This window comes from Meriones unguiculatus, chromosome 8, assembly GCF_030254825.1.
Source record: "Meriones unguiculatus strain TT.TT164.6M chromosome 8, Bangor_MerUng_6.1, whole genome shotgun sequence".
NCBI classification, from domain to species: domain Eukaryota; kingdom Metazoa; phylum Chordata; class Mammalia; order Rodentia; family Muridae; genus Meriones; species Meriones unguiculatus.
The window spans coordinates 67,079,616-67,100,164 of record NC_083356.1 but is presented as its reverse complement, the minus strand read 5'-3'; the positions used below and the strand labels follow the sequence as shown (position 1 = coordinate 67,100,164).

The 20,549-nt window shown below is 40.8% G+C and overlaps 1 protein-coding gene across 8 annotated transcripts in view; it reads right to left on the bottom strand.

The window, feature by feature from the left end:
- Window positions 1-6,646: 6,646 nt before the first annotated feature.
- The window catches only part of Il36b (interleukin 36 beta), a 59,728-nt gene continuing 45,825 nt past the window's right edge, over window positions 6,647-20,549 (bottom strand). For 4 of the 8 annotated variants that reach the window (XM_060389683.1, XM_060389682.1, XM_060389678.1 and 1 more), the window contains 3 exons: window positions 16,690-20,035; window positions 16,031-16,192; window positions 6,647-6,814 (listed from right to left, as the gene is read on the bottom strand). In XM_060389683.1, coding sequence (XP_060245666.1) covers window positions 19,814-20,035 — 222 coding nt within the window. In that variant the 3' untranslated portion in view covers window positions 6,647-6,814; window positions 16,031-16,192; window positions 16,690-19,813. The remainder of the gene's footprint in view (window positions 6,815-16,030; window positions 16,193-16,689; window positions 20,036-20,549) is intronic. The other 4 variants (XM_060389680.1, XM_060389679.1, XM_060389681.1 and 1 more) reach the window with 4 other exon arrangements.

Here is a 20,549-nt window from a genome sequence, read left to right as displayed (position 1 = left end):
GAAGCATTCTGACCTGGTTTTCAGCTGTCATGTCCCCCTCCCAAAGCTTCACCAGAAAGAAGTAGGCTAGAGACAGGAAGCTGCACATGCTCCTTTGGCTAAAGACCAGAATCCCTACCTCAGCAGTCAGAGCACCAGGGTGTTTGTTGTAAAAGAAGCTACCAAGACAAAAATATATGGTCACCATATCTGGGCTCTAAGCACTATTCATACCAGGAGGCAGCTGATGCCTATTCTTACAAAGCCTACCATGAAGTCAATGGCTAGACTCTGACCATGGACAAGACTATTTGACTTCAAGGGAACTGCTACTTCTCAAATGAGCAGAGTTAGTGAGACCATTGCCATTGCTCTTCATGGCAAGGCTAAGGAAGATTGAAGATCCTATGTCTAGCAGCAAGGTAAAAATCAGCATGCTTCTAATGAGGATGAATTGACAAGGGGTAGATAAAACTAGCTTCAAAGTATCAGGAACCACATTTCTCCCTCCAAGGGTTTACTAGTAGAGAAGAGTGGTGCACCAACTGGGCAAAAACATGTTTTAATTGTTTATGTAAAATATCCTAATGAATGACTATTACTTTCTTATTCACACAGAGAGTTTATTCTTTTCCACTATGGGCAGTCAGAACTAGGGCTACTTGAATTTTTAGGAGCCCGAAGAATGAAGTATCTGTTCCAAAATTTGCTGGAGGGTAATGATCAGTTGAAAACAAAGAAGCTATGTCTAGGCTGAACCCAGAGTATCAGATAAAGACAATCTATGATTGTCTTAACTTTACTTTCAGAAGACACAGTCCCTGGATCATCTTCACATTCCTACCCGGATGCAAACCCTGTTTTTGCTTTGATATTTAAACATTGCTTCATCTAAGCTCTCCCTAAACACCACCCTTCTCCAAGTACTCTGATGACTGTCTTCCAGCAGTATGTAAACAAGTTGAAGCAGCTGGACTTCCGAGATGTTCCTGGTGGTGTTAGACCCATACAGGTTGGACAGTGTGATAACTAGGTCTGAGATCATCACAACTAGACCTTGGTGGCACACTCGAGTGTGCATCATAATATTTGAACTGAATAATTATACATTTGCCATCCTCACTAATAATCCATTCTCCTTCATCGGCACTGTCATGATGCTTATAATGAACTGGCACTCAAGGCTAAGCCCAAATTTAGGCCTATCCAGAGTGAGAAGCTTCCATTAATGCCATTTATTTGGGCAGTGGATCAAGAGTGAGACTTTTATTATATTAATTTCTAGCCTCTTGGGAAGGGGTAGTAATCCTTTGCCCCATCGTTGGGTTAAGCACCAATTAAGAATTAAGACTAAAGCTAGTTGAGCATTTCTTTAAGTGTTTCTCTGCCATTCGATATTCCTCTGTTTAGCTCTGTTCACCATTTTTTAATTGGATTACTTGGTTTGCTGCTTTTCAACTTCTTTAGTTCTTTATATATACTGGATATTAGCCCTCTGTCAGATAAAGGTTTGATGAAGATTCTTTCCCAATCTGTAGGTAGTCATTTTGTTTTGATGACGGTGTCCTTTGCTTTACAGAAGCTTTTCAGTTTCATGAGGTCCCATTTATTGACTGCTGCTCTTAGAGCCTGTGCTGTTGGTGTTCTGTTCAGGAAGTTGTCTTCTGTACCAGAAAATTTGAACACATGGGTCTTCACAGAGACTTATACTCCAACCAAGTACCATGCATGGAGATAACCTAGAACCCCTGCACAGATGTAGCCCATGGCAGTTTAGTGTCCAAGGTGGGTTACGTAGTAATGGGAAGAGGGACTGCCTCTGACATAATCTGATTGGCCTGCTCTCTGATCACCTCCCCCTGAGGTGAGAGCAGCCTTACCAGGCCACAGAAGATGACAATGTAGCCACTTTTGATGAGATCTGATAGACTAAGATCAGAAGGAAGGAGAGGAGGACTTCTCCTATCAGTGGACTTGTGGAGGGGCATGCGTGAAAAAGGGGGAGGGAGGGTGGGACTGGAAGGGGAGGAGGGAGGGGCTTATGGGGGGATACAAAGTGAATAAAGTGTAATTAATAAAAGTTTTAAAAAAAGACTAAAGCTAGTTTTGTCATTAACTAATTTATTATGGAGAATGTGGACAAAGACGGGGGGTAGTAGTCACACCCATTTGTGGACAGCTCTGTACTTCCATGTGCCCTGCCTTGTGAGGACAGGCCTCATAGCAGTGGTGTTGTGCACTCTGTATTCAGATGCTGATTTCTGTGCCAGGAGGTCTGGTTGCACTCAGGACATGGGCACTGTCATGATCACTGAAGAATCTCCTATCAATGTTGTGTAAAGAATGGTCCCCAATTATAGCTTATTGGTTAATAAAGAAGCTGGGCAGAAGAGACAGGATTCGGTGCTTATGTTCACAGCTGGGAGCAGGGAAGGGCTGGTCCTAGAAAGGGCAGTGAAAGGAAAAGGGAAGAAGAGAGAAAGCACCAGGAGGAAGCCATGAGGATTTCACCATGAGACACAGCAGAAGGCCAAGGACTGACTGAGATGACAGGTAACAAAGGGCACATGGTTGGGAGGTGGTAAGACCAGCACAATCAGGTTAGAATAGATGGATATCTGCCTAGTTATAATGCTTAAAGCTTGTTGAATAAATCTAATAGGTCTCTGTGTCAATTATATGGGAGCTGGGCCAATAATAGAAAAGGCCCTAATAATACCTTCATTCAACAAAGTAGAAATAAATGAAGGAGCAATAGAATGTGGAGGCTTTCCTCGCATCATCTGGCCCTCAATGGGAAGTAGGTAGATAACAGCCACATCATGTAATATGTTTCTCATCTCATCATACCACATAATATGTATGTTTGAGAATAAAAGGAATAGTATCAGTGATTATGAAGGACTTGTGTGCAGATAGCAACTCCATTGTTCTCTGTGACATCAAAGGTTAGGAGCAGGATGGTGGATTTAGTTTTATTAGTTTTTCATTAACATACTAAATATTTGAGACAATCAGCTTATAAAGAGGAAAGGCTTGAGGCTATAGAAAACTTGGCATGTTAAATAATTGAAAGATTGGCATAACTGTTGAAGAAAGAGATCCCCAGAGTAAGGAAGCTGTGCTTGATTATCGAGGCAAGCCTGCAATGTCAGTGTAAATGGGGATACTGGGGAAGTATAAATATTGGTAGCCATGTAGAAGATGGATTTAATGGGTGTAGTTGAGAACCAAGGGCACCATTCAGTAGCTAACCCACAGTCCAGTTGAGGTGCGGTATTTGCCTGGCATTTAGTGGTGAGTGGTAGAGATCTTGCACAAGGATGGGTGGAATGGTAGTTCAGAGGTAATCTTTGAAAATGAGCTTTCTGATGGAGTGCTGGGCTTTAGGAAAGGGAGGAATCAATGATGACGCTTTGGTTTCTGTCTTGAGAAACTGAGAAGGAAACTGGGTGTGGGGATAGGCAGGTTGTGGGGAGCATTAAACTTTCTGCTTACCACATATCTATTTGTAAGCTATGAGACAGCACACGTCAGCACAGTTCAAATATGCAGCTTAGTAGAGAGTTCTGAGCAAAGATAATTTGTTAGCTTATACCTTAAATTTAAATTCATGGGAACAAACTGTACCACCTAGTAAAATAATATGGAAGAAGGAACAATCAGGGTGACTCCAGAGCAGTCTTAACCTTTAAAAGTCACATGAGGAAGAATCAGGAAGCAGGATTAGGAACAGACACCTAGTAAGATTAGGAAAACCAAGACTTAAGCAGAATATCTGGTATATTAGTACAAGGTGTGAGGGGAGTGGAGCTGTATCTAACACTGAGGTAAAACGCCAGTGTCCTTTGTATTAGGCAACAGACAAAGGTGTTATCAATGATGCTGAACAAAAAAGTTTGGTTGGAAAAATCAGACATAGAGGTCAGACTAGAGTGTGCTGAATAGTGAGTGGCTTCTTACTAATTGATGAACAAATTACAGTAACAATGAGATAAACATAGATATCTATCATTTGTTCTGAGCTAACGAAACTCTTATACTCTAAAAGCGAATACTGAGCACGGAGTCTACCTTGGAGGTATGTACACGGAACAGTCATGGCTAAGTGCACATGGAAGTGCTCTCTTGAAAACAAAGAATGTTCCTGCTCCAGCGTCCCTCAGTTCAGCTTTCTAAAGAGAGTCTTGCTTGTATATGCCAGGTACGCAGATGTACAAGGAGGCAGGGCTTCATGAAGATGATCACTGCCACAGTTTCTGAAACAGCCTGCCTGGATAGTTCTGAAGGAATGGTTGAGCAACTGACGGTGAAGATAAGTGTGTTGGAAACTCTGCAGCAGCTATAGAGAATGAAATAAAGCTATTCATACCAGGATAGGCTTCTATTCTAACATATGGCTGAGTGGAAAGGTACATGTAGCCTACCATACCAATCAGGGAAATATATGTTAGTAAGTAACACACATGCTTATAGATATACAAAGGCACACAGAGAAAAGTACTGCATATTTTCATATTGAATGAGCCAGAATGATATCAACACATAATAATGGCTACCATTATGAGTTGAGAGAAAGAGAAATCAGTATTTGGGGGCATGGAGTTTGGATTTATTTGGTGAATATATTTTTAATAACAGTTGGCAATACTTTAGAGTTATTACATTTATTTTTGAGTGTTTATATGCCTGTGTATGTGTGTGGAGGTCAGAGGACAACTTGAAGGAGTCAGTTTTCGTCTTCCACCATGTGGGTGCTGGAGGGCAAACTCAGGTCATCAGGCTTTGCAGAAAGCACCTTTATCCTGGCCTAACAATGTTTTATTTTTTAATTAATTACACTTTATCCACTTTGTATCCTCCCATAAGCCCCTTCCTCCTCCCCTCCCAATCTCACCTTCCCCTTCACACAAGCCTTTCCCCACGTCCACCGATAGGAGAGATCTTCCTTTCCTTCCTTCTGATTTTAGTCTATCAGATCTCATCAGGGGTGGCCTGGTAAGGCTGCTCCCCCCTCAGGGGGGTGATCAAAGAGCAGGCCAATCAGATTATGTCAGAGGCAGTCCCTCTTCCCATTGCTATGTAACCCACTTGGACACTAAACTGCCATGGGCTACATCTGTGCAGGGGCTCTAGATTATCTCCATGCCTGGTAAAGACATGGGAAATAGTAAGATCTGGAGAGGACAGGAACTCCACAAGGAGAGCAACAGAACCAGAAAATTTGAACACAGGGGTCTTCCCAGAGACTCATACTCCAACCAAGTACCAGGCATGGAGATAACCTGACAACGTTTTTAAAGTGGAAAGAATGACTAAGACTAGAAAGAAATTAGCTTTCGCAGAGGTTGAGAGTTTTCGAAAACTGAAATCCTTGCCATGTGTTTTGTGCTTAAACATTTTCTAGTAAAATAAGTAACACATAGTTACCCAAGCAAGGCACTGGCTGTCATTATGTGAACAAATGTCAACAAATGATGATGAGAATGTGAGAAGGGGGAACCCTTATGCACTGCCGACAGAAATAAAAGCCAGTCCAGCCATTATGTAAATCAGTATATAGGGTCTCCAAAAAAATTAAAAGGAGATCTACTATCAGACCCAGCTTTGCCTCTCCCGAGTATTTACCCGGAGGGCTCCAAGTCAGCATAGCACAGAGATCCATGCACATTAGTATTTGCTACAGCAACATTCACAAGAGCTAAGTAAGGGAACAAGCCTAGGTGTCCATCCACGGACGAGTGGACAAAGGAAAATGTAACACACATGTGCACGCACACACTCACACACGCGCGTACATGCATGCATGAATTTTTCAGCCATCAAGAAGAATGATGTTATATTTGCAGGAAAATAGAAACAACTTAAGATAATCGTATTAAGCAAATTAAGTCTATCTCAGAAACATATTTCTCGTTTGTGGTTCCTAGATTTTTTTTATAACTACTGAAAACATGTTTCGATATATGTCATGAAAAAAGAAGTGAAACTGCCCTTTGAGACAAAGGTATAAGAGAGGGTAGTTAAAAAACAGGAAGGCAAGAGGGTAGAGGCAGCATATGACTGAAGAAATTATATTCTTGAGTGAAAATGTCCTTATGTAGGGTAGTGCTGTGAGTATAGCCAATAAGGAAGAGGAACTATCACTACTCCCTTCAGCTAGGGCTGAAAGATCTTGCCTTAAACAAACAGCTTGTTTTACCACACTTTTAAACTGACAAGTGCTAATATTCATCTTTATAGGTACACACTGTGCTATCTACATGCATTTGTACCTTGTGTAATGCCTATTTGTTTCTGGAGCTACTTCCCATCCCTAAATATGGCCCGAAGGTGGCTTTTGAGTGTTATTCTCCTAGTCAGCTTCTGCCTTCTGCTATGTGAGTGAATAATCAATTTCTTCAGTATCTCCACCTTTCCTCCTTCCTTGTTAATAGCACAAGTGTTTTCTTTGACTGTTGCTTATCATTAACAAAATCAAGATACTCTCTTTGACCCACATGAGTGACAGAAATGTTCAGTTTTAAGTTGTAGAGACTTTTTATTCTTTTGTATTCACTTTACAGCCTGATCGCAGCCCCCCTCCCACCTCTCCTCAAAGTCTCATCCTCACATTCCCTCCCCCATTCACCCATCCCCTTATCCTCAGAAAAGGGGAGACCCCCCTATGGGTACCAACCCACCCTGGTACAATAAGTTGCAGCAGGGCTGCACACATCCTCTCCCACTGAGGCCAGATAAGGCAGCCCAGCTTCCAATTGCAGTTTCTCTCTCCACTCCTTCCAGTCCCTCGCCGGTGTGCCCTGTCCCCCAGATTCACTCCTCCTTTGTTTCCCTTCAAAAAAAAAGAGCAAGCTTCTCAGAGATATACACTAAGCATGGCATAACACGTTAAGATAAGAATAGGCACAAACCTTCATATCAAGGCTGGACAAAGCAACCCAGCAGGAGGAAAGGGGTCCCAAGTACAGGCAAAAGAGTCAGAGACACCCCCTCCCACTGTTGGGAGTCCCACAGGATTACCAACCTGCACAATCATTACATATATACAGAGCACCTAGCTCAGACTCATACATGCCCCATGTCTGTCACTTCAATCTCTGTGAGCCCCTATTAGTCCTGCTCAGTTGATTCTGTGGGCCGTGTTCAACTATGGCTCCTAAAATTTTTCCTCCCTCCCTTCTACAGTAGTTCCTGGATTTGCCTAGTGTTTAGCTATGGGTCTCTGCATCTTCTCCCATCAGTTGCTGGAATACACCTCTCTGATCACAGTTGGGCTAGGTACCAATCTATGAGTATAGCAGAATATCATTAGAAATCATTTTTTATTTTAATTTTTAGTAATTACAAATTATTCACTTTGTATCCCAGCTGTAGCTCCCTCCTTCCTCCCCTCCCAATTGCACCCTCATTCCCCCTTCTCTACCCATGCCCCTCCCCCAGTCCACTGATAGGGGAGGTCTTCCTCCCCTTCCTTCTAATCCTAGTCTATAAGGTCTCATAAGGACTGGCTGCATTATCTTCCACTGTGGCCTGGTAAGGCTGCTCCCCTCTCAGGGGGAGGTGATCAAAGAGCAGGCCAATCAGTTCATGTCAGAGACAGTCCTGTTCCCATTACTATAGAACCCACTTGGACACTGAATTGCCATGGGCTACATCTGTGCAGGGGTTCAAGGCTATCTCCATGCATGGTCCTTGGTTAGAGTATCAGTCTCAGAAAAGACCCCTGGACCCAGATTTTTTGGGTTCTATTGCTCTCCTTGTGGAACTCCTGAATTTTACTGAAATTTTTCCAGTTGTGTTTGGTTCTATCCTGGTCTCTGGGTTATCCTGCCTCTGGTTCCTGGATATCCAGACAGTGTCAGGTGTGGGCTCCCTCTCATGTTATGAACCTCAAGCTTTGCCAGTCACTGGTTGGCCATTCCTACAAGTTCTGCTCCACCATTACCCCAGCACATTTTGCAGGCAGGACAGATTGTAGGTTGGAAGTGTTTGTGGCTGAAACTTTAAAATGTATTTTCCAAATGATAAAGAAAATTAGATCTGGTGAAAGGAAAAGATAGATGTAGATACTATCATAAACATAGGGGGAAAAGAATAGATGGGAGGGAATCTGAGCCTATAAAAAGGTTTTGCATTCAGTATGATGCATGGAAGAAAATCAAAGGGGAAAATGAATTATGAGGGAGAACTTCCTTTCTAGAAACTCTTAACTAGCCCATCATTCATCAGTCCTGGGCTTGAATAGGGTCCCCATACCTTCAGTTTATGAAAGCAAAATAGCATAAGCATCCTTTGCAGTTTTAGGATATTTCATAGACATGAGGAAAAAATCATAAAGACATGTGAGTCAGTGATTGGGACAGGAGAAATGATGCATCCTTTCTCCATCTGTCTTTTTCTCTTGTGCACAAGTGCTCATACCCTGATTCTCTAAAGGCTACAAACAGGCTAGGAATTTGTCTTTCTCCTGCAAATCCTAGGGCATGGCTTTATGGAATTGCTTTCAGATATTGACCATGCATAAACCCAAATCCTTGAGCAAATAGATTATTTGGACACTTCCTAAGTCTGGTATTGCTTCCTTCTTTTTCATCCCTCACTGTAGCACTACCCTGAGTTTACAATGTATGGGTTGTCTCTCTCCAACTTATGCCCAATGGCTATGGGCCTTCCCGGAAGTGTCTATAATCACATTCCAGAACTACATTGTGTTATTTAAATATCACTGGCCATTCTTTCTTTGTACCCAGGTGTTTACAGAACTCAGAATCTTTGTAGCCCACCATGCTATGTATTGACATTCATTGTTGCAAGAACCCCCTGGTCATCCTTGGATCTTGTTCTTAATCCTGGCTCTGTCATAGAAAAAATATTGTCTTAATGAATTGTTTTGACTCTTCCTACTATGTCACTCAAATGTTATATGTACTTAAAGGTATGTGATGGAGGGCTTGGACAAAGTAGAAGCCCTCAGCTGTTCCTGACCTCTACCCTCAGTTACCAAGCCTCAGGTTCATCCTGGTTAGACTCTTCCCAATCTAAGCCCCCTGTCCTGCAGGCAGCTCTGGGACCCATTTAGCTGCCCTGAGTTGTGACCTGTCCCTAACCTCCATTGTCATGTGCTTCCCACCCCAGGTCACCAAGCCAGATACCCCAGTTCCATCAAGCTTCACACAGGAGCTCTGCCCAAGGTCACCAAGTTGGACACTCCAGCATCAAACAAGAACATCCAGGAACACCCAGATGGCTAAAGGACTGCATAAGTACACAAACAAGAGTGAAGGCAATATAGCACCTGAAGAGCACAACAAGCCCTATCACAGCAAGCCCTGGATAATGTATGTAACAGAACCAAAGCACAAGAAAATGAACTCAAATTCAGTCTTATAAAGATTACAGAGACTGTTAAAGAGGAAATTAACAAATCCCAAAAAGAAATACAGAAAAATACAATCAAACACACAGAGGCCTTTGAAGAGGAAACAAATAAATCCCTTAATAAAATACCAGAAAATTCTTATTCCCCTCAGAATGGCTAAGATCAAAACCTCAAGTGACAACACATGCTGGAGAGGATGGGGAAAAAGGGAAACCCTCCTCCATTGCTGGTGGGAATGTAAACTTGTACAACCACTTTGGAAATCTGGCGCTTTCTCAGAAAACTAGGAATAGTGCTATGTCAAGATCCACCTCCTAGGCATATATCCAAATTATGCTCAAGTATACAACAAGGACATTTGTTTACAGCAGCTTTATTCATAATAGCCAGAATCTGGAAGTAACCCAGATGTCCCTCAACTGAGGGATGGAGACAGAAATTGTGGTACTTTTACACAATGGAATACTACTCAGCAATTCAAAACAAGGAAACCATGAAATTTGCAGGCAAATAGTGGGAACTAGAAAAGATCATCCTGAGTGAGGTATCCCAGAAGTAGAAAGGCACACATGGTATATACTCACTTATAAGTGGATACAGACATATAATATAATACAAACATACTAAAATCTGTACACCTAAAGAAGCTAAGCAAGAAGGAGGACCCTGGGGAAGATGATCAATCCTCACGCAGAAAGGCAAACAGGAAAGACTTTGGAAGAGGGAGAAAACAGGGAACAGGAGAGGAGCCTACCACAGAGGGCCTTTGAAAGACTCTACCAGCAAAGTATCAAAGCAGATGCTGAGACTCATAACCAAACTTTAGGCAGAGTGCAGGGAATCTTATGAAAGAAGGAGGAGATAGAAAGGCCTGGAGGGTACAGGAGCATCACAAGGAGAGCAACAGGACCAAAAAAAGTCTGAGCCCAGGGGTCTTTTCTGAGACTGATACTCCAACCAACGACCATGCATGGAGATAACCTAGAACCCCTGCACAGGTGTAGCCCATGGCAGCTCAGTGTTCAAGTGGGGACCCCAGTAAGGGGAAGAGGGACTTTCTCTGACATAAATCCAGTGGCTGGCTCTTTGATCACCTCCCCCTGAGGGGGGAGCAGGCCACAGAGGAAGACAATGCAGCCAGTCCTGATGAGACCTGATAGCTAGGGTCAGAGGGAAGGGGAGGAGGCCCTCCCCTATTAGTGGACTTGGAAGGGGGCAGGGGGGGAGATAAGGGAGGGAAGGTGAGATTGGGAGGATATGAGGGAGGGGGCTACAGCTGGAATACAAAGTGAATAAACTATAATTAATTAAAAAAAATAAATGTTATAAAAAAGAATAAACTTAAAAAAAAGAATTACCGGAAAATATGATTAAACAAGTGAAGGAAATGAATAAAATTGTGCAAGACCTGAAAATAAAAGCAGAAGCAAACACACACACACACACACACACACACACAAACTAAGGAAATCTGGAAGATGGAAAATCTAGGGAAGAGAACAGGAACAACAGACAAAAGTATCACCAACAGATTAAAAGAGATGTAAGAGAGAATCTTAGACATAGAAGATATGATAGAAGAGATTGATACATCAGTCAAAGAAAATGCTAAATAAAAAAAATTTTCTGGCACAAAACATCCAGGAAATCTGGAATACTATGAAAAGAACTAACTTAAGACTAATAGGAATCAAAGAAGTTGAAGAGTCCTAGCTCCAAGAAATATTTTCCACAAAATCATAAAAGAAAATTTCCCCAACCTAAAGAAAGAAATGCCTATAAACATATAAGAGGCTTACAGAACACTACTTGGATTGGACCAGAAATGAAAATCATCCCACCATACAATAATCAAAACACTAAATCTACAGAACAATAAAAGAATATTAAAAGCTATAAAGGAAAAAGGCCAAGTAATATACAAAGTAATATACCTATCAGAATTACACCCAAATTCTCAACAGAGACTCTAAAAGCTAGAAGGGCCTAGACAGATGTCTTACAAACCCCTAAGAAACCACAGATGCCAACCTAGGCTACTATAACCAGCAAAACTTCAATAATCATACATTGAGAGAAAACAAGATATTCCAAGACAAAACCAAATTTAAACAATATCTATCCAAAAAGCCACCTTTCAGAATATACTAAAAGGAATAATACAGCTGAAGGAGGTTAACTACACCCCCCCCCAAAAAAAAACAGGAAATAAGTAATTTCATATCAGCAAAAACAGAAGCAAAGCACACACAAACACACATACTTAACATCTCCAACATCAAATTAATCAGAATTACCAATCACTGTTAATTAATATCTCTCAATACCAATGGGCCCAACTCTCCAATAAAAACACACAGGCTAACAAAATGGATGTGTAAACAGGATCCAACATTCTGTTGCATACAGGAAACACACTTTGGCAACAAAGATAAACATTACCTCAGAGTAGAAGGCTGGGAAAAGGTTTTCCAAGCAAACAGACCCAAAAAAAGCAAGCTGGAGTAGCCATCATAATATCTAATAACATACACTTTCAACAAAAATTAATCAAAAGAGATGGAAAAAGATACTTCATTATCATCAAAGGAAAGTCCACCAAGAGGACATGTCAACCCTGAAAATCTATGCCCCAAATACATGGTACCTACCTATGTAAAAGAAACATTAAAACTTAAATCACACATTGATCCCCCACATTAATAGTGGGAGACTTCAATACCACACTCTTACCAATGAACAGATCAACACAGAAACTAAACAGAGAAATAATGAAAATAACAGATGTCATGAATTAACTGGACCTAATAAATGTCTACAGAACTTTTCACCCAAACACAAAAGAATATACTTTTTTCTTAGCACTGCATGGAACCTTCTCCAAAATCAACCATATAGTCAGTCACAGAGCAAACCTCAACCAATACAAGAAAATTGAATGAACCCACTGTACTTTTTCAGATCACCATGGATTAAAGCTGGATTTAGCAACAACAGAAATAACAAAAAACCCTACAAACTCATGGAAACTGAATAGTTCCCTTCTCAATGACCACTGGGTCAGGGAAGGATAGAGAAAGAAATTAAAGTCTTCCTAAAATTCAATGAAAATAAATGCACAACATACCCAGATTTATGGGACACAATGAAAGCAGTGCTAAGAGGAAATTCATCATACTAAGTACCTTTATGAAGAAACTAGAGAGATCTTATACTAGCAACTTAACAGCTCACTTGAAACTTTAGGGGGAAAAAAAAGCAAGAAGCAAACACACCCAAGAGGAGGAGACAGCAGGAAATAATCAAACTCAGAACTGAAATCAATAAATTAGAAACAAAGAGAACAAAACAAAGAATAAACGAAACCAAGGTCTGTTTCTTTGAGAAAAATCAACATGATGGACCAAACTAACGAAAAGTCAAAGAGGCAGTATCCAAATCAACAAAATCAGAAATGAAGAGGGAGATATCACAACAGACAATGAGGAAATCCATTAAGTCTTACTTCAAAAGCTTGTAACCCACAAAATTTGAAAATCTATATGAAACGGATAATTTTCATGTTAGATTCCACTTACCAAACATAAATCAAGATCAGGTAAACAAGTCAAATAGTCCTATACCCCTAAGGAAATAGAAGCAGCCATTAAATTCCCTAATCCAAAAAAAAACTTAGGGCCAAAGGGTCTTAGTGCAGAATTCTACCAGACTTTCAAAGAAGAGATAATCCCAAATTCCTCAAGCTACTTTACAAAATAGAAACAGAAGGAACATTACCAAACTCATTCTATGAGGTTACAGTCATCCTGATACCTAAACTACACAAAGACTCAGCAAAGAAAGAAAATTTCAGACCAATTTCCCTTTTGTACATACTCAATAAAATACTTGCAAAACAAATCCAAGAACACATCAAAAATATCATCAACCATGATCAAGTAGGATTCATCCTGGGCATTCAGGAGTGGCTCAATATAGGAAAATCTATCGAAATAATCCACCATATGAACAAACTAACAAAGAAAAAAAAACACATGATAATCTCATTAGATGGAGAAAAAGCATTTGACAAAATCCAACACCTCTTCATATTAAAAGTCTTGGAAAGACCAGAGATACAAACACGTGCCTAAACACAATAAAAGCAATATATAGCAAGTATATAACCAACATCAAATTAAATGGAGAGAAACTTAAATTAATCCCACTGAAATCAGGAACAGGACAAGGATGCCCACTCTCTCCATATCTACACAACATAATACTTGAAGTTCTAGCTAGAGCAATAAGATAACTAAGAGATCAAGAGGACACAAGTTGGAAGGGAAGAAGTCAAAGTATCCCTATTCACAGATGATATGATAGTATACATAAATGATACCCAAAATTCTGCCCAGGCACTCCCACAACTGAAAAACACCTTCAGCCAAGTGGCTGGGTAAAAAAATAACTCAAAAAATCAGTAGCCCTCCTTCATACAAACAATAATCAGGATGAGAAAGAAATTAGGGAAGCAGGATCTTTACAATAGCCACAAATTATATAGGATATGCTGGTGTAACACTAACCAAGCAAGTAAAAGACCTGTATGACAAAATCTTCAAGCCTCTGAAGAAAGAAATTGAAGACTATATCAAAAGATGGAAAGATCCCCCATTCTCATGAATTGGCAGGATTAGTACAGAAAAAAAAAAATGGCCATCTTACCTAAACCAATCTCCAAACTCAGTGCAATTCTCATCAAAACTCCAATACAATTGGAAATATAGACCTGAAAAGTGTAATTCTCAACTTCATATGGAAAAGTAAAAAACCCAAGATAACTAAAACAATCCTGTACAATAAAAGAATTTCTGGAGATATCACCATCCCTGATTCCAACTGGTATTACAAAGCAATAGTAATAAAAAAAACACATGGTATTGACATAAAAACAAATAGATGAATCAAATCAAAGACCCAGAAATAAACCTACCCACCTACTGACACTTGATTTATGACAAAGAAGCCAAAGCCATTCAATGGAAAAAGAAAACATCTTCAACAAATAGCACTGGTCTAACTGGATGTCTGCATGTGGAAGAATGCATATAGATCCAAATTTATCACCCTTCACTAGTCAAACATAAAACCAGACACAGAAAGTGGGAAATAGCCTTGAACTCATTGGCACAGGAGACAACTTTCTGAACAGAACTCCAACAGCTCAGGCACTAATATCAACAATTACTAAATGGGTTATCAACCTACGTTGGCACCTCAAGTCATAGCAGGACCTCATGAAACTCAAAAACTTCTGCAGGGCAAAGGACACTGTCAATAGAACAAAAAGGCAGCCTACAGAGTGGGGAATGATCTTCACCAACCCTACATCTAACAGGCAGCTAATACCCAAAATACATAAAGAATGCAAGAAATAAACACCAACAAACCAAATAATCCAGTTTAAAAATGGGGTACAGAGCTAAACAAGGAATTCTCAACAGAGAAAACTCTCATGGCAGAGAAGCACTTAAAGAAATGTTCAAAATTCTTATTCATCAGGGAAATGCAAGTCAAAATGACTCTGAGATTCCATCTTACACCTGTCAGAATAGCTAAGAAAAACTCAAGTGAACAGCTCATGCAGGTGAGGATGCAGAGCAAGGGAAACACTCCTCCATTGCTAGTGGAGTGCATACTTTACAACCACTTTGGAAATCAATCTAGCTCTTTCTCAGAAAATTGGGAATAGCTCTACCTCAAGACCCAGCTGTAACACTCCTGGGCATATACCTAAAAGATGTTCTACCTTACCACAAAGACACTTGCTCAATTATGTTCACCGCAGCTTTCCTCACAATAGCCAGAAACTGGAAATAACCTAGATGTCCCTCAAATGAAGAATGGTTAAAGAAAATGTGGTACATTTATACAATGAAATACTACTCAGTTGTTTCTTTTTTGGGGGGAACTCCAAAACTCCAAAAACTCCAGATAGGGTTTTTCTGTGTAGCCTTGGCTGTCCTGGACTTGCTTTGTAGACCAGGCTAGCCTCAAACTGAGTGCTGGGCTACTCAGCTACTGGAAAAGATCATCCTGAGTGAGATAAACAGACCCAGAAAGATGCACATGTATGTACTCACCTATAAGTGGATATTATCCATAAGTACAGGATAACCATAAAACAATCCATAGACCCAAGAGAAGAAGATGCTTGAATCTCACTCAGAACAGGTAATACAATAGACATTCAGAGTAGATGGAGGGAGGAAACTGAGAGGAAGAGAGGTTGGAGAGGGCAAAGGGGGTGTGGATCAGGTGGGTGGAGAGTGGAGGAGGGTGTTGAGGGAAAGGATCAGTAGAGAAAACAGAAATCAGTGGGGAGGGCATCTCTGGGACAGAGGAGGTTCCCCAGGTGTCTATTTGAGGTGACCCTAGTTGGCACTCCAAGAAGCAGGTGTTAAGGAGCATGAAGTTAACATGTCCTATAGCCAGGTGGAACTCCCAGTGGATGGAGGGGAACAACACACCCATAAAACTTTCAACACAAAATGTGTCAAGAAGTGTAGGGGTAAAGATAGAGCAGAGATTGTGGGAATGGCAAACCAATAATTAGCCCAACTTGAGACCCATCCAATGAGAAAGAGCTAAACTCTAGCAATATTAATGGTATTCTTCTATGCTTACAGACAGGAACGGATAGTATAAGTATCTTCTGAGAGGCTTCATCCAGTAGCTGATGGAAACAGAAGCAGAGACCCACAGCCAAACAATAGGCCAAGCTTTGGGTGTGCTGTGGGAGTGGGAGGAAGGATAGAGCCAGATAGGCCAAAGACACCATAAAAAGACCTACAAAAAAAAAGAAAAAAAAAAAGACCTAAATTAACCCCATGGGGGTTCACAGAGTCTGAGCCACCAACGAAAGAGTATACTTGGACTGGGCTTAGGCCCCCTACACGTGTAGCAGATATGCAGTGTGGTCATCATGTGGGTCTCCTAACAATAGGAGTAGGAGCTATGACTCTGTTGCCTGTCACTGGATCCCTTTCCCCTAGCTGGGCTGACTTCTCTGGCACAGTGCTATAACTTTTGAGGTGCCAGGGTAGGTTGATACCCCTTAGGGGCCTCCTCTTCTCTGAGAAGGAGAAGGGAGAATGGGAGGAGGAGGTCATGAGGGTGGGACTTGGAAACAGGCTGTAAAGTAATGAAATGTAAAGAATGTAATGCAAAGAAATGGGGGGGGGGTTAGAAACCTTCAGACTGTACCCAGAACACTCTGAGAGGCATGCAGTGAACACTACTTGGAAGCCCTCTATAAATACTCATCCTGTTCTATCTGAACTCACCATTTCCTGAGCAGACATCTTTACATGCCCAAAGTTTCCTGAAGTCACAAGGATCATATGGAAAAGAAGCAGAGAAAATGAGATTAAATGTTACTAAGCAGCCTTTCTGGCTTTTAGTTTCATGTTCTTTGAGGAGCTTAATTAATTAATTAATTCCTTGGAGCTGAATACTTCCTATGCCTTTGCAAGGTGACATCTTGCCAACACACTTTGGTATTGATGTAAGATGCACAGTATGCAGTGATAATTTATTTTAGCAACATTTCTTGAGGAATTGTTATACAGCACATGAGAATAGTACAAAGCCACACAAAAGAAATTTTCCATAAGAAAGTAAAATTTCTGTGATTTCAAAGAGAAGGTGTTGCCTTTGGCTGGGGAGATGGAATGTGGCCTCCAAATAGGTCAGATTTAGGGTGTTAAGAAGATACAACAGGCTAGTCAGTATTGGTGCATGTTTTTAATCCCAGCACTCAGGAGGTAGAGGCAGGCAGGTTTCTGTGGGTCTGAGACCAGCGTGGTCTACTGAGGAAGTTCCAGGACAGCCACAGCTACACAGAGAATATCTGTCTTGAAAAACCAAAAAGGAAGATATAACTGACGAGCTGTGAAGTGATAAACATGTCAGAGACACATGTGAAGGCATTAACAGAAATAAAGAGGCAAAAAAAAATCCAGTAATGGTATGGATAGTGAAAAGGAGAGATGCTTACTTTGGTAGAATCCGTTCTTCTAGGGCAGATTCTGAGATAAAGGTATCCTGCATGTGTGGCAATGAAAAATCTTGCTCCAGGGAGCAAGAGTTGGAGCTGGGAAATTGAAGAAGGAAAATGAGGGAGATCAATGCGGGGAGGAGTTCTTGAGTTCAGTGTTTATGATTTTCTTAGTCCTGCTGAAACCTTCAGAGGACCAACACAGAGAACATCACAGATCTGTGTTGATAGAAAAGAGTAGCTATCCCTGACCCACTCCCATGTACACTGGTCAAATGTTCTAATAGAACAGCTCTCTCTTTCTCACACACACACACACACATATCCACATTTGTGCATGTGTGAGTACCAAGCAAGGTCTGCAACAATCCTTTACCAGATGTCCTAGGGAATAGGAAGAGATAAGCAATGTGACTGAGATAGCAAGCTGTCATATAGTACCTTCTTGAAACTTCTTACATAAAAATGGCAGGACTAAAAGGCAAGCTATGAGATGTAAAGCAGGATTCAAGGAGTATCCCAAAAGGAATCATGGGTGATGACAGTATAGAAGATAATTCCAGGACAGGTTTTGGAACATATTTCACCTGGCCAAGAACTTTTAACTCAATGGCGGGTTTGCAGCATCATAAGTCCTAATATACTGATTTGCATATGTGAGGCCTGAAGGAAGACAACTTACCATGCTTATCTTTATATTCAGGATCCCATAGTCTATTGCAATCCATGTGACTTTTAGCTAAAGTAACCCTCTATCTCAGTCACTGTTCTTTTGCTGTGAAGAGGCACCATGACCACAGCAACTCTTATAAGATAAAGTATTTAACTGGGGACTTGATTACAGTTTCAGAAGAAAATCTATTATTAATCATGGCTGGAAGAACAGGGGTACACAGGCAGCCATGGTGCTGAAGAAGAGGCTGAGAGTCATACATCCGGATCCATAGGAAGAGAAATTTTTTTCTGGGCCTGGCTTGGGCTCTTGAAACCTCAAAGCCCACTCAGTGACACACTTCCTCCAACAAGACCATGGCTACTCCAACAAAGCCATGCCGCCTAAGTCTTGTAAACCTTTCAAATAGTTGAACTCCCTAGTAACCAAGCCTTCAAATATGAGTCTATAAGGGACATTCTTATTCAAATAACCACACCTTCACAAAATAAAAAACTGACTTAAAACTATCCCCACAAACACTGCAAAAATTTCAGAAAACACAAGGGAATATCAGAACCAATCCTTCAATTTCCAATCACTAAAGACAATATAATTTGCTTGAAATTCAAATTAATGTGAATATGTCTTTGAAGTTTGGATTCATTTTATATTCACTTTGGCTAATAGTCACCATAATACAAGTATACATTGTGTGTCATACTTTAGCTGATGATTTTCTGAATCTATTGTGATTACCAAGACATAGAAAGTATCCTTTTATAGTGCCTCATTTTTGAGATTTATTTTTAGTTATTTATCATGTTTTCAATAAACATGCATAAAGTTAAGAAGGAAGAACCTTGGATTGACTGGACTCCACATCTCTGCACCAAGGGCTGCTGGGAGAACAGGGAGGGAGCGCTGCACATAAGAACACTGTGACTTGACTGGACTGGGTAGCTGCATGGATGGTGGGACAAGATCAGAAAAGGATAAAAGGATAAAAGATTTTGGGCTTCATGCTGCATGAGAATGATGTCCAAATGAGTGATACTTCAGAAATGGATGTCTGGAGAAGAGATAGCATGGTGGGTTTTTTGTGTTTTGTTTTGTTGTTTTTTTTTTTTTTTTTTCGTTAAGATGCTTTGCTGTGTTTTCAAGTAAAAGATTCTCCAACAGTTTGGTTCTTTGTCCTGGAATCAGCCACATATGGCTCATGCTGGATCTAATCCTTGTTGTGGTATGTTAATATTTACTATTGATATATGTTTTACTTAAGCAGCAATTATTCCTAAACAGCTGTATAACCAAATCACCACACAGAGACTAGGGTTTATTTAATTAACCTAAAGCACAATGCTGGGCAATAGTTACTCCATCCTAAACCTCCAACCCTGCATAGTTTCCTACCATTCAGATTTAGCCATTATACTTGCTTTTAGTGATATCTTAGGTCCGGTTCATTTCTCCACGTGGTTCCAAGACTTCTCCAGATTCCCCTCCTCTCCTCTCCCTGCTTCTTTCCTCTTCCTCCCACTCTGGACCAGAATGTCCCACCCTATCCTCTCCATTGCTTGTGGCTGGTTGTTTTAATTGACAATTTAGAGAACAAATGGAGGCATGTTTACACAAACTTGAGACAAGTGATACCTAAAATAAGCATCACAATGCAATGTCCGGATTGAAACCAGATAGTGGGGGAGAGAAATCAGCATTTGAATGAACAAGGGTAAATCGTACACATTCCAAAAGGACATTATACCAACAAATCCTCAGGCTCTAAGTAGAAGTTAGTGTTATTAGATTCACCCCTCTGCTGAGTAAGAGTGACTGTCTGTCTTGCGGTGGAAGAGGTGGCTATGAACCAGCCAGGATAGGAGACTGACTGAAAGACAGACGTGGAGCCCTCTGTGCCATGGTAGAAGAGAAAGGCTTTCTGTGCTTTGCTCTCATTGTATACTTCAGTGATGTCTACATCCTAGGAGTAAGAAAGAGTCTTGTTAATGAGGAATACCAGAGAGAAAGTGCTACAGTAACAGAGCATTGAGTGCACATCATGGGAGTAACTGCTATTCCCAATAGGAGGGACAGGAGTTAGAGATACAGGCAGATGAAAAAATAATAATATTAACAAGCTATCAAAACAGGCACCCACTAGTTTCCAATAGCCTGCTTTCTCTCAGGATCCCATGACAGAGGGGGTTACTGATTCTTTGAGGCACTGTGTTCCCTAGAATAGAATGAGGTAAGGGTGGGTATGCAGCCTGGCATGCATCCACCTACAGGTTCATGCATTTCATGTCCAGCCTCTGAATAAATTTATGAATTACAATTTTAATCATTAGTAAGGGATTTGACTAGCAAATCTTTTTAGCACACAGATACAACATGTACTATGAAAAGTCCAGATAAGCAATCCTTTGCCTAGGTGTGGCACATTAGTGTTTCTGAGGTTGTCTAGGAGGAAGTTACTCAGGACTAAAGATGGAGAT